This window comes from Melopsittacus undulatus, chromosome 5 (assembly GCF_012275295.1).
Source record: "Melopsittacus undulatus isolate bMelUnd1 chromosome 5, bMelUnd1.mat.Z, whole genome shotgun sequence".
Lineage (NCBI taxonomy): Eukaryota > Metazoa > Chordata > Aves > Psittaciformes > Psittaculidae > Melopsittacus > Melopsittacus undulatus.
In genome coordinates, this window is record NC_047531.1 from 3,941,467 (window position 1) to 3,964,968 (window position 23,502).

Consider the following 23,502-nt stretch of genomic DNA (forward strand, 5'->3'; position numbering starts at 1 on the left):
TTCATCGCTGGGAAAAGTAATGTGAGTGAATGGCACCAAACTGGCTCTCCCAGGTTAGATGTTTGGTTTTGCTCCTCATTTGTAAGGAGGAAGCTATCACTAGCATAGATGCTGACCAGCATGATGGTCAAGGCATGGCCCCTTGGGTATTCCCCTCTATTTTGACTTTCTCTTCCCTGTGTGACCATTCATTGCTATTAAAATGCTGTGTCTTCAGACTTCCCTAAAGTGAATGGAGTACCACTGAAGAATTAGAGGTTAGAGATGTGTGGTGGTTGTTGAGGCATCAGTTTCTCCATGTGGCATCATATCCCAGCTGCTTCCTTTGCAAAACTCCTTATTGCTGCCTCCAAAACAGGAAGGATCCTTGGGATTCACTTTGTTCTCCCCAAGGGCTCTTCCTCCTCCAGGGTAAGGATGGGGATATGTGGGAGCCAGTTCTCCTGCAGAAGGACTTGTGCCCCTCCATGAACAGCATTTGATGTTCTGATAAGCTTCCCCTTCTGTCCCTGCAGGGTTTCTTTTGCTTGGCCCCAGGGGTGTGATAGCTGTTTGTCAGGAGAAAAAGGTGATGACACCAACCCCAACTTGCTTTCACCATCCCAAGTCTTCTATTAGTGAAGAAAACAGCTTATAGTGGGGGTGTTTGGGTTATTTCTGCAGGGTAGCAAAGGGAATGGGAAGAGAAATAGGCTTGGGGATAATGTGGTGGCTTATGGGAGTTGTGTTTAAGATGTGATCTGTCTTGTGGAAGGACGTAAAGATTTAACAAGTAGTTCTGCTGCTCAGAGGGTTTTGTTCCAGCAAGCTGGATTCTTTGGCTCTTTCTCAAGTGGAAGGGATGCAATACCAGGATCTAGTCCTGGAGCTTCACCTCAGCTTTTGCCCTCTCCATCCCAAAGACACCAAAGAGAATAATACAAGTCCTTTTCCCTCCTCAATCCCTTTTGTAACAGGGGCAACAAAGCCCGCTGGGCTTAACACTGCTCACACACAGTGGTGGCTGTGCAGCACAATCAGCTATCAGAGCAGGCCTTAAGAGCCCCTTAAAGCCTTTTCTGATGAAAGCTGCCAGTGAGATTAAGGGAGATTAGCTGCTTTTTAATTACTGTGATGGTGGGGAGGCTGGACCACAACAGTGGCTCAGTGGTTGCTGTCTGCTCCATGTCCCAAATACCAATAGACAGGTTTTTCTCCCTAATGATGACAAAATACACTTTAAATATCCTGACTTTGTAACTGGCTCCCAAGGGATCCAGTCAATTATTTTGTCATTCACTTAAATAGAAGATTGTCAACGGGGTCTGCTTATTGAAGGAGGCTGAAAAGTGAATTCATCAACCCAAAACTGGCCTTTTAAAAGGGGCAAAAGGCTCTTACCAACCCTAGGTGCAAGTCTGTGAACTCACTGCATATAGTCCGGTCTGAACAGCAGATAATGCTTCTACCTCTGTTTGCCCTGCAGTCAAAAGGTGACAGCTTGATTTCCTTCCCCAGGCAGTGTGGAGACCTCCCATACTTGAGAAGACTTTTATCTGTCCATAGAGGAGATAACTCTTGTTGCTGAGTCATTTTCCCTTTCTCATCTGCCGCTGTAATTGGGAAGGCAAAGGAGCAGCAGAGGCTGAGTTTTGCCTTCATCTCTCCCTCATCATTCCTCTCCTTCCTCCCGTCTCCCCCCCCCCTTAATGTTTTGATGTGCAAAACACTTTTCACTTCAGGAGCTGCTGTGCTGGGTAGTGGGAAAGAAAACAAGCCCCTTGTAGCTTGTTACTCTTTACTAAAGCTGTATTTTCTGCTGTGCCTTCCAGCTCAGCTCCTCCACAGCAGGAAATGAGGGGATGCTGGAGAGACCTTTAGGAAGAGGAAAGAGCTTAATTACACAAATAAACCTGTTTGTAGGAGTTCTTGAGCCTTGGAGGCCCTGACCTTGCAGACCACCTTGGGTATGGTTGTTTGCAGTTAATGGGAGATGGTGACCCCGTCCTTGTGGGCTGGGGTGATGTGCAGCTTGTATATTTAGATGCTGCAATGCAATGTGCCTCATTTAGAAGCATTGAGCCCCCAGCATTTTCCCTGTGAGTATTCAACTTTGCTGAAGTAACTTCTCTTTTAGATGGTAGCATACCCAGGATTTGGGTAGCTTGTGGTTAAACACCAATATCTGGCTGGCTGGACACCATCACCTGGTTAGGGGTGGTTTTTCAAGCTGTTTCTATGAGCTATTTCCTCTACTCTTACCATAACACTGTATTGTGTGGTGTTTGTATTGTGTGAGGACCTTTAATGTTCATTATCTCGTCCTCTCCACCCTCATGTGGTCCCCAAAGCCTGCTTTTCCCTATGTAGTGCTTGGAGTTGTGAGTGTCCAACCCTTGTCCACAGTTTGGCCTTTGTTTCCTGTTGTGGCATCCGACATGAAGCATCTCTTCCATCAATCCCACAGACCGTGTCCATCTGAATTCCCTTTGGTTTGTGTCCTGCAGTTGTTGTCTTGGGTATGTGACCACAGGAATGCTGAACCGAGGGGTGCAGACAGCCCTGGGCTGGAGAGGAGCATCCATGGGGAACACTGTGACCTGCACACAGGCCAGTCAAATACTGACTAGACCAGAGCCCATGGTGATTACTGGCATCATTCCTGGGCTCTGGGGATTCCCCATCCTGCTCTTTCCATGACAGATGATCTGTGTTCAGCCTGGAGTGTGGTATTTTCTTCCTTGGTACCAATCATCTCTGATGGTTTCTGGGTCGATGTGTAAGCACCATGCTGTACATAAACGAATGAGTGATACAAGGAATATTACAGCTGTAGTTATGTTGTATGTAATGTACATAAGGAGAGAATGTATTTTGTTCATTTTTTTTTCTTAATAAAAATGTATATGCCAGCAGGGGTGTGTGAGATCCCTTCATCCTCACTGCTTGCTACATCCTTCGGGAAGAGCGGCTGGAGAACTGCTCATAGGGAAGGACCTGGGGGTGTTGATTGAACATGCACCAGGCAGTCAAGAAGCCCCCAGCATCCTGGCCTGGATCAGCACCAGTGCAGCAGCAGGGCCAGGGCAGGGATTGTGCCCCTGCTCTGGGCACTGGGGAGGCTGCACCTGAATCCTGTGTTCAGCTCTGGCCCCTCACTACAGGAGACACCTTGAGGTGCTGGAGCGGGGCCAGAGAAGGGCAATGGAGCTGGTGCAGGGCCTGGAGCACAGGAGAGATGGGGAACGGCTGAGGGAGCTGGGGGGTTCAGATGGAGAAGAGAAGGCTCAGGGGGACCTGATGGCTCCCTCCAAGTGCCTGCCAGGAGGATGGAGCCAGGAGGGGCTGGGCTCTGCTCCCAAGGAACAAGGGATGGGACAAGAGGAAACGGCCTCAAGCTGCACCAGGGCAGCTTTAGATGGAGCTGAGGAACAATTCCTGCCCCACAGGGTGCTCAGGCATTGGAACAGGCTGCCCAGGGCAGGGCTGCAGGCAGCGTCCCTGCAAGTGTTCACACAGCGTGGAGACGAGGCCTCAGTGCCATGGGTTAGGGGTGGCCTTGGCAGGGCTGGGAATGGTTGGACTGGATGAGCTTAAAGGGCTTTTCCCACCTGATTGATTCTATGATTTTAAGTCTGTGACGGCCTTGTTAGAGGTGTTGTCAACCAGGAGGTGTGTTATGCTTGAGTGGCTGTCACTGTTGCTTCTGGAGAAGCCTCCTGTGTCCCTCCATGGCACAGAACAGCTGAGAAAACACCCTGTTCCCTGCAGTCATCCATGGGCTGGGTCAGTGTTCCATAAATCCAGCCTGTGCTGAGCAGCTGCAAGAACTTTAATTGAGGAGGAGCACAGAGTTAGAACACAGGCTGATGCAACCCATCAATCTTTAATCATGGAATGGTTTGTGCTGAGAAGGACCTTAAAGCTCATCCAGCTCTAACCCCTGCCACAGGCAGGGACCCCTTCCACTGGAGCAGCTGCTCCAAGCCCCTGTGTCCAACCTGGCCTTGAACACTGCCAGGGATGGGGCAGCCAGCCCTGGAACATCAATATTTGAATCAAATAAACTTTTCTTTCTTTCTTTTTCTAGTTCCTTTGCATAAATGGAAACTTAACCTGGGTCAAAATGTTTTATTTGAGGCACTTCAAGGTCAATGGAGCTGCTGAACTGCCCATGCTGCTGTGGAGGAGATCCTGCTCTTGTCTTTGGTGTCCCTCCTTCACCAGCGTCTTTTGGCTTAAGGGTTTGAGGTTTGATTCCCTCCTCTACAGCATGACCCAAGTGTGAGGAGGGGCTGCAGGATGGGTTTGAGTTAAGATGAAGGACAGATACAAGGGTAAGCTCCTTCCCTTCCCTCCATGGGCTTAAAGGCACCAGTAAATCAAGCAGATGCTCTGGTCATGGTGGAGCTGCTCTCACCCCCATCAGTGAGCATCCCACTCCTCTGAGCTCTCTTTGTTTTGAATTATGAGACATTCTCCACCACTACCTTCCTTCCTTCTGCATGGGAAATCACAGACAGGTTTGTGTTGGCCAGGACCTTAAACTCATCCAGTTCTACACCCCTGCCATGGGCAGTGATGCCTCACACCAGACCATGTCACCCAGAGCACAAGTTCTTCCTCCATCTGAAGGACTGGGTTGGGTTTGCTCCTTCTCCCCCAGTGTTTTCCCATGTTCTTTGCTAGGAGAAGCCTGCAAGCCCCATGTTGTGCCTCCAAAGCTCCAACCCCATCCAGTGGCAACACCCCCATCACTCAGCCAAGGAATGAGCCTTTTACATAAGAACGTTTATTGACAGAAATACATGATGCTTCCAAAATATATTTGTAGGAAAATGCAAGAATAATCTCTACAATCCAGTTCCTCAGTAAATTCCAGTGTAAATCAGACTCCTGTCCCCGTGAGAGATGCTGCTATACAGTACGTAAGAGCTCTAGTATATGTGCAAGGTTCAACAGGAAATAGGTTCTCCTTCTGCAGTCCCTTATGGATGATGTCTCCTGTATGTCCTCTGTAGGCAACACCAGTCACAGTCTCAACCTCAGCGCTTGGATCATGGCACTGTGAGTGGGAGATAAATGGTCCTAAAGTATTTACACGTTCCATGTGAATCCGAAGACGGAAAAGTCTCCAGCCAGGACATCTGAGCTGCTTGGGAAGCTCCCACCAGGAGGTAAGAGTAAGAAGCTCCTTGTACAACGTGTTGGGTGTTAAAGCTGGTTTGGGGGAGAGAAGAGGAGCATGGGGAAGGGAGGAAGGAAAGGCTGGGATAGGTTTGTTTTACCTGTTAGTTTTTGGTCTAAACAGTATGGCTGCAGTCTATAACGGGAAGGATTAAGGCCAAAGATGCTCAATTACTGCATTTCCTACCTGTTTATGTCTCTTTTTCGAGCCCAAAAAAGAATGTTCTCAACATAAGAACCATACTGGTGTTATCTTTCTTTTTTCTTTCTCACGGAAATAGTTCTTTAAATAGGGGGAAGGAAAACTCTACTATAAAATATCAGTGGTTTAAAAATACGGTGTCTGGAAAAATAAATAAATGTACAATTCCCATTCAGATAGAAATCCCTGTAAGCACTTGCTGAGCAGTCAACATCTGCAAGGAAAGACCTCAGCTTGCTTCACCTCAAGCCTTGGGAAGGATTCTCTTGGAAAGTCTTTGGACCTGATTCATTAAAGCACTTTGGCATCTCTTTGCTGGGAAGGGGGAATCTTTAGGCACGTGCCCAATAGCCACTGCCTGGAGATGCTCTGCCGGGAGCATCCCTACAGCGGCTCCTGTGGCCAAAACCCCATCCTTTGGCTGCATTGATCCCATGCCAAGGGCAGGAACACAGGGTCAGTGTGTTCCCTGCGGCAACAGGGAACCGAAGGCGCTCGGAAAGCAACTGCTAATGCCAAGCCCAAGGGTTCTTTGAGCCTTGCTGCAGTGTCAGAGATGGACTTGGTGCTGCCGTGGCACAAGGTTACATGGGCAGGATGTGTTCTCCTGCTTCGTGTTGGGTTGGATCCCCTCCCAGCATGGCCATTGGCTTTTTCTTTCCTTGTTTCTTTGCCTTTCAACCCCCGTCCCCTCCGGAATGACTTCCCCACAGTGCAGTGCAGGGGAAGTGAAGGCTGCTGAATACATTGCTGATGAATAGCAGGACTATTTACATACAAAAATGTATAGGTTTGAATGCTTCAAACTCACTGCCCTTGGGTGCAGGAGAGAAGGGAGAAGAGCCAGGCCCTTGGAGGAGGCATCTTCTGTCCCACCCCGACCCTCTCCTTCACGTGTATTCCCAAGGACCAAATCGATCCATGTTTCTCCAAGTTTTCCATTGCTCAGCTCTGCTTCTCCCTTCATTCAGGGCAGCCATGGGAGCAGATCCCCATCATGTTGACTTGGTGGCAGAGCCCAAAGGGAATGGGCTGTTGTGCATTGGTGAATGCCTGGTTTATGGCAAGCAGGGGAAAGGAAAGGCCGTGCTCAGGCATTGCTCTTCATCTGCAGCCCCTGTGGCTTGCAGAGGGCTTGGGACCACCACATCCTCCTGTGTTGGTGGATGCTCTCACCCAAATGACCTTCCCATCATCTCCTCCCTTTTCTGTGTGACAAAGGATGAAGCCCTGCTCTGATACTTGCCTCTGCTGAGCTGCTTCCCCAAATCCAGAGCTAAGGTGGGAAACTCTCCCCATCCTTTTAGAGCCACTCAGGAGCTGTGATGGGGAGTTAGGAAACCAGGATCAGCCTCAGTCCAACTGCTTTCTGCTCCTGTGTATTCTTCTTTTCCCCTCTAAAGCAAAGGGAGACCTGGGCAACAGACCAAGGGCTGCAGGACAAGGCTTGGTCTCAGCTTTGCTGCTGGTCTCTTACTTTACCAGCTATTGAAGAAGAGCTTGAAAGTGTGGGCTGAGCTTCGAAACTGAACACCAAGGGCTGCACCAATGGTAAACCCAGAACACCACCAAACTACCCAGCTCGTGCTGCTGTTCTTTCCCCTCTTCTGCTGCTCATGCAGGAAAACATGACCACAAGAACCACAAACCACCGTGGGGCACGTAACCCATGGCCTTAGAAGAGGATGGATGTGGGCTGTGAGATGCTGCTGTGTAAAGACTGGAAGGCAATCAACACTTCTGTAGGGGAATGCAGTAACAGAGTCAGACTCCTGCACCAGGAATCATGGAATGCTTTGGGTTGGAAGGGACCTTAAAGCTGATCCAGTTCCAATCCCTGCCACGAGCAGGGACACCTTCCACTGTGTCCAACACTGCCAGGGATGGGGCAGCCACAGCTTCTCTGGGCACCCTCACAGGGAAGAGCTTCTTCCTTATCTCCAACCTGAACTTCCCCTGTTTCAGTCTGAACCCATCACCCCTTGTCCTGTCACTGCAGTCCCTGATGAAGAGCCCCTCTTTGTCATCCAGAACCCCCAACCTTGTGCCTTGACCAGTGAGCAGGCATCCCTCTTGGTCTCAGTTCACCCTTCCTCAGAGGAATGGACTCAAGCAGTTATTCCTTTTCCTCTCCCTCCCCTTTGCATCAATACAAAGAGCTGCTGTGCCTCTCCTGGTCTCCTACTGTGTTCAGGATCCATCCCACAGGCACTGCTGCATCCCTCCCATCCAACCTGGTCTGGATGTGCTCATTTGCCTATGGCACAACACAGGGTCTTGTGCGTTTCAGCCAGCAGTTTATGGAGAGAGGATGGAAACCGGATTAAAACTCAAGGAACAGGCTGGTCCACTTGATACTCGGGTGCTGGGAGGGCGAAGTGACAACTAAACAGCATGGGCTAGAGGACTTCCTGGCTCTACTTGCTCTTGGGACATGTGCTCCCTCTCCCACCCTATTGACATCTATTTCTCTTCATCTCGGAGTGATTCGGTAGCTGGAGGATGCAGTTGGTGTGGTTGGACATGGGATGGGAGGGGACACGCTTGGAGGAGACACCAGCAGCTCTCCAGGAGCAAAGCCACCCCATGAGCCCATGCCTGGTGTGGTAGGTCCTGCTGAGCACCCGCAGGTGATGGAGATGCTTGTCCATATGTGGCCACCACAGTGGCTTGTGTTGATGATGGGCCCCAGAGGTGTCTTCTTGTGTCCCTTCCTCTTCCATGGCACAAGGGGCCAGGATGAGTTCATGAATGGGTTTTTCTGAGGTTTATTGGGAATTCTGCCTTGTTTTGGAGGTGTGTGTGTGTGTGTAGGAATTGTGGGGTTCTTTTGGGGGGGTTGGTGGTTGGTTGTCTGCTTCATCGAGTTCTGCATCCTATAGATGCGTGTCCTCCTCTTCCTCCAGGTCCTCCTTCATTAGCGTGTCAAGAGGCACAATCCAGCTGTCCCCCAGCTCCCCGTTGAGGTTCACCTTCTTCTCCTGCATCTCAGAGGAGGTCTCCATCACCTCCAACGTGGGGTTATCGTGGTACCCGTTCTCCATCGTCTGCAGCTCCTCGGTCAGGCGCTGCTGCGAGGAAAGAAAACCAAGAAACCCCAATGAGGAACAGCTTGGCTGTGCTGTGTGTGCCACTTCAAGGCTCTCACCCACCAGCTTACCATGACCACTGCTCCATATAGATGGATCTAACCACATATAGAGCCTTTTGTGGTGAGGTTGCGGCTGGGGGCTGCAGTCAGTGCCAGTGCAGCGAGGGGATAGCATGGAGCTGGCAAGAGAGAGACTGCTAATGGTGGAAGGGAGGAAAGAGCAGCCAGAGACGTGTGGAAAACCTCCAGGAGCAGTTGCCAGCTTCAGCCTGGCCATGGCTTGGTCCCCGCTGGACCTCAGGAAGAGGCTGAGCATCCTTACCTCACCCCAATCCTGCATCCCTACTCCTGTATCCTTACCTACACTCTGTTCTCTCCCTCCCCTTTATGCTGTGCTTTTCTAGCTGCTTTATTGTTATTCTCCCCCTTGATGGCAAGATGCTGCCGGCCCATTTGCCCCTTCATAAACATCATCCCTCCTCGTTCTGGAGCTCATGGTGGAAACCAGGCAGGGAAAGAAGAACCAGGCCCTTTGTCACCCTCATCCTTTGGTACACCGTGCTTCAGGCTCCAACCCAGCCCTTCAAACCTCTGGTCCTTCCTAATTCACCACCATGGCTTCTTCATGGGTTCACCAGGGAGCTGCAGTCCTTGGTCAGCCCTTTCTGGGAAGCCCAGGGCTGTCTGTGGGCACCCCTGTTAAATTCCACCTCAATTCACAGCTTGATCCATTACAGCGCTCCTAATAAACGTCAGGAGACAGGAATGGGAGGGAATCCACGGAGAAAGAAAGGGATGGAGAAGCAAAACTGCAGCTTTGGCACTAGCAGAAGGGGGCTGCAAAGGTGCTGCTGGGGGTCCCATAGGTCCCTTTTGGCCAGGGATGGTGGGATGCTCGAAAGCTTTTAAGGGGCTGTTTCACCCCATGGAGATGCTGGTACCCCAGCATGGATGGATGCTCGGGCAGCGCTTCCTCCCACCATGGCAATGCACCCCCCACAGCGTGCAGCAAGGGGAAGGGGGTCTTTAAAGCTGGGCTTTAGTAGGCTTTAGTCCTGTTAAAAGCTACTGAATCCTACCAAGCATCGGGGGTGAGAGCTGGTGTGTTATGGATGCGGCGCCCGCCCCTCCGATCCCTGTGTTGGAACTCACATTAAAGATCAGGGCCACATGTCCATCATCAAACCCGGGGAGATCAGGGTGGATGTGCTGGTTATTTCCAAGGTAAAACAGGGTTTAAAAGGGGGGAGGGAGGGAAAGGGTTGGAGAAAAATAAAAATAACAAAAACTTTCAAGTCATTTTTTGGACAGAAGCAGGAGGAAAACCAAAGAAACCACCCAAAAGTGAATGCAGGGAGGAGAAAAGGGGTTGGTTTGTCTACAGTCCTTGTCCTATGGTCTGAGCAAGAGCTGTGCTGAGGAATCATAGGTTAGGGTAGGAAAGGACCTTGTGATCATCCAGTTCTAACTGGCAGCCCCTTGATCTGGTTCTGATACCCTGCTCTGTGGCTGGTGGGTTCCGGTCTCCAGAGCATCCCCCAGGGCTGGAACCTGTTCCTCTGCACCATGTTACATGAGGGGTACACATTCCCATCACTGGAATTACCCCATTTCTGCCTGTGTTCTGAACAATACAGGGAAAGAACAGTGCTGTGTTTCTCCCTGTCCCTGCTGGGACGTTTTTCCCCCTATCAGGGACACTTCAGCCAAGAAATGCTGTGAAACCCCATCAGCTCCAAGGGGACCACAGTGGGGGTCAAACATCTACCGAGGTCTTGCATCCTCTCCCATTCCCTCTCCAAAACATCAACCCTTTTAAACCCAAGACTGATGCTGCATCCATTTCCTCTTCTCTGCCTCCTGTGTTCATCTCTTACAGTGCAAAGGCTTCTTTATCCTTCAGCATCACACAGCTCCTGGAGCTGACATTGGGACCCCATGGGGAGGATGAGCTGGTTTGGGGGGAAATGACTTGGAATGCAGGGGTTTGCTTCTCCATTAGGAGGGTGGATAACACTATTTTGGCCTCATTTCTGCCCAGCTTTCTGTTGCTGTCTCCCCTCTGGAGCTAAATCCTCAGCAAGAGCAGCAGAGGCTGATGCAAACCTTGGTTATGTGGCAGAGCTCTTCCTACTCGCATGGGAATGGCCAGTCCTTGCAGGTGGATACTGCACTAAAATAATCCCAAACTGCTTCCTGAGATACCAATTATAATGATATGGGTTTTTTCCATGTCTGTTCTTCCTTAAATCCCACAGCTCTGAAACTGGGCTCTGGTCCATGTCTCCCAAAGGCTGAACCGTGCGGTGTTGATGCCCTCCTGTGGCTGCTGTGCAGCCACCTGCACCCAGCCCCTGGTACCAATGGGGAGAAACTGGGGTGATGCTGGGGACCCAACACTGCTCCCTGCTCATAGAAGTATTTTAAGGGGGAATTGGGTTGGAAAAGCCTTTCTTGTTGAAATAATGACCCAAAGATGCAGCTCACCCGCCCTGTACGTTGGGTGGCAGCAGGGATGGGTGCTGCTGGTTTTCATCCTGCCTCAACACCCCCAAAGGGCAGTTCCTGCCCCTCCAGAGCACCCACAGCATTTATCATAGGATCCTAGCTTGGTTTATGTTGGAAGGGACCTTTGAGCTCATTCAATTCCAACCCCTGCCACAGGCAGGGACCCCTTCCACTGGAGCAGCTGCTCCAAGCCCCTGTGTCCAACCTGGCCTTGAACACTGCCAGGGATGGGGCAGCCACAGCTTCTCTGTGTGCCAGCACCTCAGCACCCTCACAGGGAACAGCTTCTGCCTTATCTCCAACCTGAACTTCCCCTGTTTCAGTCTGAACCCATCACCCCTTGTCCTATCACTACAAAAGAAGAGGACTTGGGCACCACTTGAGCAACACACAAGGATGGTACCCACTGGACAAGCCAGGATGTCTCTACCAGCAGAGATGGTAACAGAGATGTTCATCTGAAGATGCCATTGAGTCAAAAAGCCCTCACAGTCCCCATCCCACCCCTATCCCTCTGTACCTGGTCCTTCTTTTGGGAGAAGCGCTGGTGGCAGCATCCATAGATGGCAGCGATCAGCAATAGGGAGCCAGCCAGGGTGACGATGGTGATGATGAGGGGCGTGCTGAACTCATCGGTGATGACCATCTCCCTCTCCATCCTGTCATAGGTGATGTTGGCGATGCCCAGCTGCCACACAAAGGATGTGTCAGGCCTCGAGGAGGACTTCCTGCATCACCCACCCTGGGGGATGTCCATAGGAACCCACATACCTCCTCTAACTTGTCCTTCTTCTCCTTAAGCTCCTCAAGGACTTTTTCAGGGTCCAAAGGGACTGGGGGAAGAAAGAGGCTGCAATGAGCATTAGGGGAGCAGGTTGTGCCCCCATCTCTCAGTCAATGGGTAGCCCTCATTCTGAAGGAGATGGATGGAGATGTGCATGAATGAAGCCAAGTCTATCAGGGGTCTCCACTTAAGACAAGGACCTGAGACCTCTGGTCCTGGAAGTGGGATACCCCCAGAGACCCCAGTCCCCAGCCCCAGGCTGTGCCCACACTGGTGGGGGTCTCCAATGGGCCATTTACAAGTGAGACCAGTGAGGGGCTGTAACCAGCTACTCCAGGCTACGATGAAGTGGTGCAGGATTAGTCCTCAGCACCCTTCTGACCTGCTTGTGATTGGGTACCGGAGGCTGGACTCTCGCCCCCAGCCCTTGCTTTGATGATGATGAGGATGGAGCTGAGTCCTTCCTCCCCCTCCTGCTAGAGCAGTGTGATGTCTGCATCCTCCCAACACCCTGGTACTAAAGGAGTGTTTGTGGACACCCCTGTCCAAGCTGGATTTCCCCAGAAGGCTCCAATGGGGGCAAGAATCACAGCCTGGTTTGTGTTGGAAGGGGCCTTAAAGCTCCTCCAGTTCCAACCCCTGCCACAGGCAGGGACCCCTTCCACTGGAGCAGCTGCTCCAAGCCCCTGTGTCCAACCTGGCCTTGAACACTCTATAGTCTCTTGGGGAAGGATGTAATCTGGGCACTGGATTTAAGCCCCTTGGAGGAATTTTTCCTCCTGGACCTGCTTCTTCCCTTGACCCATCATAGATGAGGGATGGATCTGACGCATTCACTGGGGAGCAAAGCATTGCTGGGATCATTGTGCTTCTCCAAACCCATTAAGGATGGGGCAGCCCAAGGATGTGAGCCCCTTACCTAAGATTCAGGATACCTCATTCAAGGCCAAGATAGATGTGGTTGTGGGCACCCTAGTATAGTTGCAGGTGTCCCTGTCCATGGCAGGGGTTGGAACTGGATGAGCTTTAAGGTCCCTTCCAGCACAAACCAGTCTGGGATTCAATGACCCCAGAGCTGTGCCAAGCCTCAGGCTGCATCCCCACCACAGTGTTCCCAATCCCATCCCACTCCATGCAGGATGCTGGGATCACACTCACTGTGTATGATGGTGTGCACAGCCCAGTGCTGGGAGCGGGGCTGGCAGGCGCTCAGTATCACTGTGCACGTCTCCCTGCTGGCATTGAACGCGTGCTGGGCTGTGGAGCAGAAGCTCTCAAAGAAGGACACGTTGGTGCTGGCGACTCTCCACTCCTCCTGCAGGGACAGACAGGGCTCAGCATGGTCCCACCAGCCCCAGGAGCATCACATCCCATTACCAGGGATGCTGTGTTCATCCCCATCCCATCACCAGGGATGCTGTGTCAATCCCTATCCCATCCCATCACCAGGGATGCTGTGTCCATCCCATCACCAGGGATGCTGTGTCCATCCCCATCCCACCCCATCCCGCTGCACTGCCTGGAATCCACCAGTCATTTCCAGGGAACAGGAAAGGTTTAAGAGGAGTTTCTATACAAGAAGCCAAGCTCTTGGCTGACGTTCCCCACCGGAGCCTTATCTGGGAGCTGCAGCTTTTGGCTTTACAGGAATAGCAGGTTCCCAAGGGAAGTGGGGCAGGGAGGACCAGGGTTAGGGTGGGAGCAGGATAGGGCTGTGCAGCCATCCCTGTGCCCCCATGGGCATCTGCAGGCATCCCAGCCACCCCCATTCCTCCCCTCTGTCCCCACCAACATGGGTCCCTGTCCTCCCCAGAGCTTCCCCATGGCTCTGCAGAGGCAAGAGGAAGGGTTTTCCCTTCGGATAAACTGGAGCATCGCTGGCAGGGCTCAGCCTGGACATAGCTGCAGGGATGGCAGAGGGGTGGATGGAGCCCATTTTGCCCCTGAGATGTTCCAGAGGCTTTTTGCATCTGCTTGATGCTTTGTAGCAGCTGGGAGCTCACTAAGGTAGAGACAATCACCAGCTGCATGCATAGGTCCTGTATGTGGTGATGCTGTATGTACAGCTCCTATAGAATCCCAGCCTGGTTTGGGTTGGAAGGGACCTTAAAGCTCCTCCAGCTCCAACCCCTGCCACAGGCAGGGACACCTTCCACTGGAGCAGCTGCTCCAAGCTCTGTGTCCAACCTGGCCTTGAGCACTGCCAGGGATGGGGCAGCCACAGCTTCTCTGGGCACCCTGTGCCAGCGCCTCAGCACCCTCACAGGGAACAGCTTCTGCCTAAGAGCTCAGCTCAGTCTCCCTCTCTTGGGCAGGTTCAAGCCATTCCCCTTGGCCTGTCCCTACAGGCCCTTGTCCCAAGCCCCTCTCCAGCTTTCCTGCAGGCAAATCCCCCCCAGGGATGCAGGTGGGATGAGGAGGACTCAGTAGAGGAGCCAGAGGGAAGTTTCTCCCTGTAGGAAGTGAAAGGACAGGGAAGGGCCATTGGTGGGCTCCAGGGACAGCCAGGGCCTCACAATGCTGAGCTTACCCTTGCACTGTGCCTAGGACTGGTCCTCCGCCCCAGCAAGTGCATCCTGTCTCTGCTGCTGCTTCCCAGATGTTTAGATAAGATGGGGTGAGATTAGATGCCTTCTTCATCCAGGCCTCTCCCATCCTTGCAGTGGAGCAAGTGGGATGCTGATGCATTGGAGTGAGCAGGACCCAGCATGGATGGTTTGGACACAGGGGCTTGGAGCAGCTGCTCCAGTGGAAGGTGTCCCTGCCTGTGGCAGGGGTTGGAGCTGGATGAGCTTTAAGCTCCCTTCCAACCCAAACCATTCCATGACTCCATGAACCCTGCCCCAGCCCTGTGCCAGGGCAGCCCTTGGGAAGCAAGACAAGACCTTAGTGTGGCAGCATCCCCCTTGAAGCTCATCCGCAGCAGGACAGGGAGGAGTGAGGTTATAGCTCAGGGCAGTGCTTTTATCATCTTTGGACGCTGGGTTGTGCTCCTACTCTTTAAACCTCCTGTGTTTTATCAGTCCCTGCCTGTGCTGCGTTTTCTGCTCGGCAGAGGCACGAAGAGCCTCTCTGCATCCCCCTTCCGCAGGCTTTGCTGCAGCTCTGCCTTCACCCAACCCTTAATAACGCCCTTCTCCTCCTACCACCCCATGGGGGGAGAAAAACGCCTTCAAAATGCACCTTTTTTGGGTGGGAAATGAAATCAGATGCGAGGCTAAAACCCAGCTGAGCACTGAACCGCTTTGCAATGAGCAGAGCCTAAACCCCTTCAGAGGCTGATCTGCAGAGATTTACCCCTTCCAGGGTAGGAAAGGGGCATGGGGGACCCCAGTGCATCCATCGGGGATGCCCCATCCGCTGTGCCCGACCCTGGCAGCTCTCCCCTCCTGCCTCTGGAGCCGCTCGCATTCCTTGGCCCGAGTTGAGAGGCGCTGCCGAGCAGCTCGAATCCGGTTCCCACACTGGCGGGGACCTAAAACCAACATCCCCGAATGAGGTAACGGCACTTGAGTCAACAAAGCAGTTGGACGGGGAGAGGGACCATGACCCTGCACCATGAGGGTCCCTCTGCCTGCTCACGGACCCTCCTGTTGGCCCCACACTGGTTGGTGTCACACAGCAAATGCCCTTGGGCACTGGTCCTGGTGGTCCCACTGTTGCTTTTGCATCCCCTGGCTGGAGCTGGGTCAGCATCCTTGAGCTCAGCTCGCTGGGCACATCCATGTCCCTACCTGGGACACGATGGAAGAGGAGGATGGCTCCGTGGCTGAAGCACAACTCTGAAGACACCAGCCACCCCAGAAATCACAACCTCCTGTTTCACTGAACACATTGTGGGGTTGGGATGAGGAACAGAGCATCTATCTGTCTATCTATCTATCTATCTATCATCTATCTATCTATCTATCTATCTATCATCTATCATCTATCTATCATCTATCTATCTATCTATCATCTATCTATCTATCATCTATCTATCATCCATCTATCTATCTATCTACTATCTATCTATCATCTATCTACTATCTATCTATCTATCATCTATCTATCATCCATCTATCTATCTATCTACTATCTATCTATCAATCATCTATCTATATATCCATCATCTATCTATCTATTTATCTATCTATCTGTCGTAATACCTCCCCGACTAGCCCAGACCAGGCGCCCTATCTCTCCCTCCTCCCTGGCAGACCATGAGCTACTGCTGAACCCATGACACTATCTATCTATCTACTATCTATCTATCTATCTATCTATCAATCATCTATCTATCTATCCATCCATCCTTCTGTCCATCCATCCATCCCCAGGCTGGAGCACCTGAAGCAGCCAACACCCCACTGAAGCTACACTTGTGAGCCACACCTTAGGAAAGTCATCCTATGGAATGCAAGGCACCAAGCTAGTAAATATCAATAAGAAACTTACTAAGATCCTGTTGTAATCAAAGGAAGGAGAAGAGGAAAAAGGGAGGGTGGGGGAACATGGATCAAACTGTTAAGCATCACCTGAAGAGGAAGGATATTGGGAGCTAAGCAGACCATGAAATACCTTTGGTCCACAAAGTTGTACCAACCATATATTTGAGGGGTTTTGTGGGATTTACCTTTTCTTTTTGGCTTTTGGGGGAGTTTTGGGGAGGGTGTTTTTGATCTTTACATTTACTGCAGGTGGAGAAACCCAGTTCTTGGGTTCAGTCCCAACCATTTCACTGGGGTCCCAGCATCACCAGTGCTGCCCCATGCATGGAGTTGGTCTGCACTGCCCTGCTCCCTCTGACATGGACACATCCCCACCAACACCCATGTCTTTGATGCTTCTCAAGCCTCCCTGTAGCTGAGGGAAGGGAACTAACAGCATTGTTAGCACAGTGCTGCCCTGATGCTGGCTCCTTCTTGAGCACCAGCACTGGATCCATTTCTGGAACACTCCTTATAGCGCTTTCCTGTTTTCCCACGGCTTGTGAAATGCAAAGGCTCTTTTCACTTTGCTGTCAGGATTTGGCCAGAGCCTTGTTTACCATCCCTACAAAGCAGGGAAACCAGATAGTGCCACTCTGTTATCTGCTGGGCTTGGGAGGCATCCGAATCTGTTGGAGTTTAGGAAGACACTGAGTGGAACATTAACGCTGAGCGGGTGGGAGGTGTTTTGGCAGCTGAGGAGTGCGATGTGATGGGAGGATGAACCCTCACAGGCTGTTTCAAGCCATAACTGGCATTTGGTACTAACAATGCTTCAGGTCATGATGGTGCCCAGAGGGATTTAAGGAAGCAGGGCAGCAGACTCGCTGGCTCACCAGCACCCAGTGGAGCAGGCAGACAGGAGGGATGGATGATGCCAAGCTGTGATGTCTGCACAGCGCTCGGCTCAGCAACACATCTCTGTGCGCTGGCACTTCCCAGCCAAACCATCCCTGCTGCCAAAAGCCTCCCAGCACAGCTCCAGTGAAGCCATGGGGAGGAGAGAGCATGTAGGGATGGAACAAGGGGAATGGCTTTAACCTGCCTGAGGGGAGACTGAGCTGAGCTCTTAGGCAGAAGCTGTTCCCTGTGAGGGTGCTGAGGCGCTGGCACAGGGTGCCCAGAGAAGCTGTGGCTGCCCCATCCCTGGCAGTGCTCAAGGCCAGGTTGGACACAGGGGCTTGGAGCAGCTGCTCCAGTGGAAGGGGTCCCTGCCTGTGGCAGGGGTTGGAGCTGGAGGAGCTTTAAGGTCCCTTCCAACCCAAACCAGTCTGGGATTCTATGATGCTATGGCACTCGCTCCATCTGCACCCAGAAGGAGAAGGGAAGAGTTAAAGAGCAGCATGGTCATAAGTGACCCGGGTGCTTTAGGCTCTAAAATTAGATTTTATCAATCTGATTTTTTGCAATACAAAACTTGATGAGAAGCTGCAGGTTCAGACATTGCACAAAGCAGGGAAGGGGATTGGATCAGGAGATGGACATGGTCATCACAGTAACAAGCTCCCTCTCTGGAGTCATCCTCAGCGCAGCTCAGAGCATCCTCATTTCTGTGTCTGCACAGGCAAGGAGCATTTACACCAAGCAAAAGCCAAAGCTGGAAGGTGATGACCATGAGACAGCAGCAGACCTGTGCTTCTCTTCCTATAGTAGCACAGTGGGTGCTGTCATTTTACACCCCTAAGGTGGTTGTACTCATTTTGATGAAGTCACTCTCGTCTCTACAGGCTCACATGCTAAGGTACCACAGGTTAAAAGCTGATCTACACAGAAGTCCCAAAGGGTGGTACTTACACAGGTTTTAGCTTCTTTCAGGTACATGGTGGGCCAAGTATTTTGCACCTGGTCTTTACAGATGACCTGGAAGGGCAGAAGAAAAGCAACTCTCACATCATTGACATAGATTAGAAGGAGACTTGGTCAGTGATACAACACATTACCCCAAATCAGGAGACATCCAACCAAAGCTCTGATCCATTTGATGGAAATGAGACAGATTTGGGAGCTCTTCACTCAACTCTTTGTATGTGGAAGGGTTTTTGCAGGTAACTGATAGAGCTGTCTGCGGGACATTGCTAATGCACTTCCCAAACCAGGCTTAGGATTTGCAGTATGGAGTAAAGCAGGAATTGGCTTGGACAGTGGGAAGATCCATGCCAGTGGGCCTGATGCAGTCCTACTCTACAAAACATGAGTATCTAGGAGCAGGATCCCCTTCCTTCCTTCCAAGCACTTTGGTTATTCTGGCTTGTGTTTTGAGACCCCCTGCTCTCCCAAACCATTTTCTGCTAATAACATCCATGCATGGTTTATGCTAATTGGATTCTTTGCCCTTCTGTCAAGCCTAAGTCCACCCCAAGGCAGCTTCTGCTCTACATAATGGTTCTCTCCCTCTTCCCAAGTTATACTTCTTCCCTGTCCACCACTCAGACCATAATCCCCTTCACTCCATCCTCTGTCTTCCATGTCTCTTCACTGGAAAGCAAGAGGAGAAAGGGGTTGGACTAAATGACCATTAAAGGTCCCTTCCAACCCAAACCCTTCTATGATTCTATGATCTAGAGTTATTTTGCTTCCCCATGTTCTCCTAAGGCAGATCTCCCTGTGCATTGAGAAGAGCTGCAGGCTCCACATGGACATGGGATGCAGTTAAACATAAACAGACACCACCATGAAGTGCCCACCTTCCCTTAGGCTTCATTACCTCATTTTGGAATGAAATGTTAGGGTGCTGGTGGCCAGGACTGCAGCTCGCTGTCTGGTCCCCCAGTGATGGGGATGGTGGCTGTGCACTGGCAGGGCTCTGGTCAGCACTTGCAGGCTTGGTTGATGGATGACTTCTCTGGTCTGGGTCCCCAATAGACACCAAAAAACAAGCAGACAGACACTGATACAGCACAGAGGATACAGGTGACACAGCTCCATTTGTGAAGCTCATGGTGCAGGAGCTTGGTGAGGCTTTGGATTGCTCTTTTTTGGTTTAAAGATTAACTTTGGTAAGGAAAATGTCTTAGTGCTGGCTTTATTTTCTGCTGGTGAAAGCCATCAGACTGTTGTGGAGAGGTGAACCCAAGGGCAACACAATGACTGTGCGTTGGTAGCTGGGGGATCACTTCAAAGAGGAGTATTGCTGGGAAAATGGGACAACCCTCATTTCACTTTATCTAGGGGGGATTCCATAGACATTTCTACAACAAACATAGGCTCCCTGAGCTGGTTACGGGATTTTGCAGTGAATGGAGATCCCTATGCAATCCCACTGACAACTGCAGCCATCACCATTAGGAAGGGATGAAAGCCCATAACCTCCGTTGGCTGCATCTCCATCAGCTATGGAAGAAGCCCAGGGTAACGTGCTTAGAAGTAGTGGCTGGTACTATGGGAGACAGCCTGGGGTGTCCTGCCTACCTGCTACTCCCAAAGGGCACATGCCCCATGTCTACCAGCCCAATGGAGGTGCCTCAAATACCTGGGATCACCTCAGATGCCTTTGTTAAGCTCCATAGCATTTTACAATGCAACGGAAGTAGTGCACAGAGTAAAGCAGCTGCCTCCCCAAATCCTTGTGAATGAATGGATCTCCATCCCTGAATTCCTAATTAATCTCTAACTGTTGACAAAGAGAATTAAAATGCTGCATCTCTTTCACATCCTATTTGCTTTTGAGGCTACTTTTTGAGACTACAGAAAAGGTGAGGGATATTTCTCTCCCAGACACATACTGAAGGCTCCAGGAGAGAATTCATTTCAAAGCCATCTCTTTCTATTGCCTTTTCTCACTTACTTATCAAATGCAAAGGTTTTTAGACCTCTTCATGCTCAATGCATGAGGTCAGATTTGAATTAACATGATTTCATGTATCATCCTTTAATAGAGAACCGTCCTGTGGAGCAGGAGGGGAAAGAAACATCCTACATGAAGATATCCCTTTCACTTCCTCATGCATGGATGAAGCCAGTGAAGGTGGTCTTGCATTCAGTGATGCTTAAGGCTGAAGGTGGATGGAGATGGCTTTCGAGTGGCTTCTGTATTGCAGGTAACTGGAAATGGGGTCAAGAACAACACTGTCCAGGGGAGGTTAAGGAAAGGCTTCAGTGTCATCACAGCTTCTATTCAGGGCCAGCAGTGAGCTGATCCCACAATCCCACCCAAGTCTGGAAGGCTCCATGGAACCCTCACAGTCCCACAGTATGATTCCAATGCTACCAGACAAAATGCCAACAGGGAGCCTAAGCTGTGCCTCACCAGGACATTTGGGAACTAACATAACTCTGCAAAGCTCCAGGGATAACATAGTAATAGTGTTCAGCAAGATCCCAAACACCCCATAGGCACTCATAATGCTGCTCAGACCAGTCAGCAGCCAAACCCCCTGCAGCGATGCTGAGTATCCTACCTAGCTACTTAGACTCTCTAGAGCTTGTAGACTCAGAGTTCAGCCACAAAATCTCCTTAGTCATCTACAGCTCTTTATCTGTGCATGCCCAGACAGCCTTCACTAAGCTGTCAGCCATATCAGGGATCTTCTGCACTCAGCATTTGGGTGCTGTCAATCTGTTTCACCAACTCTACAACACCTACAACTCATTGCTGCTGGCTCCTTTCTGCAGTCACTGGAGATCAAGTCATTGCAGTCAGTGGTGCTTTGGGCACAGTCTGATCCATCCCAATTCAGTGTCTATGCTTTGGCAGTTGAATCATGCCTTGAATTTCATTAACTGCATCGACTTGATCTCCAGCAATGAAAACAGGGATGTAAGCACCCAGCTGTCACAGAGACAAGGATGCTGGGAAGTCCTACAATGAGACGAGGAGATGACACCCCATAATGACAGGAAGTAACCAAATGAAAACATCACAGAAAGGGGAATCCCAGCATGAGAAATTAAGGTTCTCATCATCTGGTACCTGCTGCAGGAGTCGGTGTAGTGGCTGCCTCTGAGACCTTGTCCATGCTGCCAGATGGTGAAGTCAGGGATTCTTTACTGGTGGTGGGGGACATGGATCCAAAAGGGGGAACAGAGATGCTGATGCTTCCAGGACTGGTGGAAGAGGCCAGTCCCTGGCCTGGAGAACTGGCAGAAGAGTGAGGCTGCTTGGTAGCAGATGTGGAAGCAGTGACCCCATAGTCCTTGATCCCTTGGGAAGAGGTGCTCCCTGGGACCCTGGTGCTTGCAGTGGTAGTGGTCCCCTGGACTGAAAGCTGGTTTCCCTGAGCTTTCACACCGGGAGAGGAAGCAACAGCACTTCCTATACTCCCTGTGGAGGCTGCAGAGCTGCTCATGTGTGTGAGGACAGGACTTGGGGTAGTGATGGGTGCTGAGCTGCCCAAGCTGGCTGCAGGGCTGGTCTTCTGCTGTGTGATACTGGAGGTGGCAGCAGGGGTGGCTGCTGAGGCTCTGGAGCTGGTTGAAGAACTGACCTGCTGAGGTGGTTGTGGTGATGTTGCAGGTAAGAGTGATGGGTTTACTGGGTTCTTTGTTGGGGTAGCCCCTTGAACTGAGGGGGGAGACATTGCAAGGGTGGGTGATAGGTTCCCTGGGTTGTTTACAGGGGTGGTTGATGACACTGTGGTGGATGATATCACAGAGGCTTGTGTTGGGTTTCCTGGCTTGCTTGTAGTGGTGGTGTCTTGAGCTGGGGTGGGTGCTGGTGTAGAGGTGGATGGTGAGCTTGCAGGGGTGGTCTCTTGTGCCTTCGTGGTGACTGTAGTGATGATGGACCCAGGTGCTCCTGTGCTTGGAGGAGATGTCTGTGCATCATCCTGAGAGCTGACACCTAGGGAGAAGTGAAAACGCCAAGATAAGCATTGAACTAAGGAAGCTACCTTTGGCTTACACCCAGAAATACAAGCTGACCAGTAACCATGAGTTATTCACTCGGGGCTTGTCTCATGCTCTCAACTCATACCAAATGCTGTGTGCTGGTATCGCTGTGTCCAGAGCAGAGCAGAGGAGGAGGAAGAGAAACCTCCATGACAAACATAGTCAAGAACTACAGGGGTTCAAAATCCCAGGGCTTCAAAGGGGTTGGAGGGTGAGCAGGAGGGAAAGACCTGTTTGCCAGCAGGCAGTTCTCCATCAGATGGGAGGTGCATGTGGTAACCATCAGCTCTGGGCTCTTGGTGAGATTCAACACAGGCAAAGTTCAACCAGTACAGGTTCAACCAGTATAGGTTCCTCTATAGGAACCGTGGGCTGCACTGAGCCACTTCATCCATAGATCTGCCTGGATTCCAGACAACAACCTGATCTGGGGAGGGATGTGTTCTTCCATCTGATGACTGTGCAGAAATGACTGTTTTCTTTTGCCTGATTTAACACTTGTATGTGATTTTCACTCCTCTAGAACAGGAGTCACACTTCCAAGGTTTGGTTTTTAGCCATATCCTAATGCTGCTTCTTTCTTCCATGCTGGCATACTGGCAATGTATTTTCTCTTACAGAGCCTGTTTATTAGCACTGGTTGTGCTTCAAAGATCTGATGAAAGCTCTTGTTTCTGACATTCATCCTGCTGGGGAAAGCTAACACCATTAAGATGTGAGTTTAATTGAAACCAGCAGCAACAATTATTTGAGGAAACCCTGGGATATGACAAGGCATCACCACTACATGTACAGGAAAAGAGCTTTTGTGAAGGTAAGTCATATTTCCTATGAACTGACCACTGTCATAGAATAGAAATCATATAGAACAGATATCATAGAATCATTTGGGTTGAAAAGGACCTTAAGGTCATCCAGTTCCAACTGCCAGCCTGTCTGTCTTGAATCCTTAGTGATGGTTGCACCAAGCTAGAGACCAGGCATCCAGTTAGCCACAAAGTGGGACAGTCCCATAAATAGGGCTGTGAAAGTCTGACAGGTCTGACAACAAAGGAGGTAAAAATCAGAAGAATAAACCCTTTAAAGGCAGAAACAATACCAAATAGATGTAAATAAAGAAAGGGTCAAAAGGAAGGTGAAGGAAATCCCCAACTGCTCCCGCTTCCTTTTCATGCTCCAGCCCCATCCCAGAGAGGCAGGAAGCAAACAGGCACCAAAGGAGAGGTAGAAAAGGCAATTCAATTCAACTCCTTCCAACAGAGAAAGGAACAGGCCCATGTTTTGTCTCTGAGACAGCCCCCATGGTCAGCTGGGACCATGGGCACAAAGAAACCAGCATCCCTGCCCCAGCACTTCCTCATCCAACACTGGAGGGCTGCAGATGTGATTTTACCACTTTTAGCAAAAATTGGGTGATAAAACACAAAGCAAGGGGTTGTTCTGCTGATGGAGGAAT

The 23,502-nt window shown here is 50.8% G+C and overlaps 1 protein-coding gene across 4 annotated transcripts in view; it reads right to left on the reverse strand.

Annotated features, from left to right (window-relative positions):
* Window positions 1–4,760: 4,760 nt before the first annotated feature.
* Window positions 4,761–23,502, reverse strand: part of PODXL (podocalyxin like) — a 45,555-nt gene continuing 26,813 nt past the window's right edge. Inside the window, exons 2-9 of one of the 4 annotated variants that reach the window (XM_034063118.1) lie at window positions 21,130–21,999; window positions 18,925–19,067; window positions 18,015–18,080; window positions 12,910–13,066; window positions 11,739–11,800; window positions 11,488–11,655; window positions 9,612–9,668; window positions 4,761–8,436 (exon numbers count right to left, since the gene is read on the reverse strand). In XM_034063118.1, coding sequence (XP_033919009.1) covers window positions 8,245–8,436; window positions 9,612–9,668; window positions 11,488–11,655; window positions 11,739–11,800; window positions 12,910–13,066; window positions 18,015–18,080; window positions 18,925–19,067; window positions 21,130–21,999 — 1,715 coding nt within the window. In that variant the 3' untranslated portion in view covers window positions 4,761–8,244. Of the gene's footprint in view, window positions 8,440–9,611; window positions 9,669–11,487; window positions 11,656–11,738; window positions 11,801–12,909; window positions 13,067–18,014; window positions 18,081–18,924; window positions 19,068–21,129; window positions 22,000–23,502 lie in introns of all 4 variants that reach the window. The other 3 variants (XM_034063117.1, XM_034063120.1, XM_034063119.1) reach the window with 3 other exon arrangements.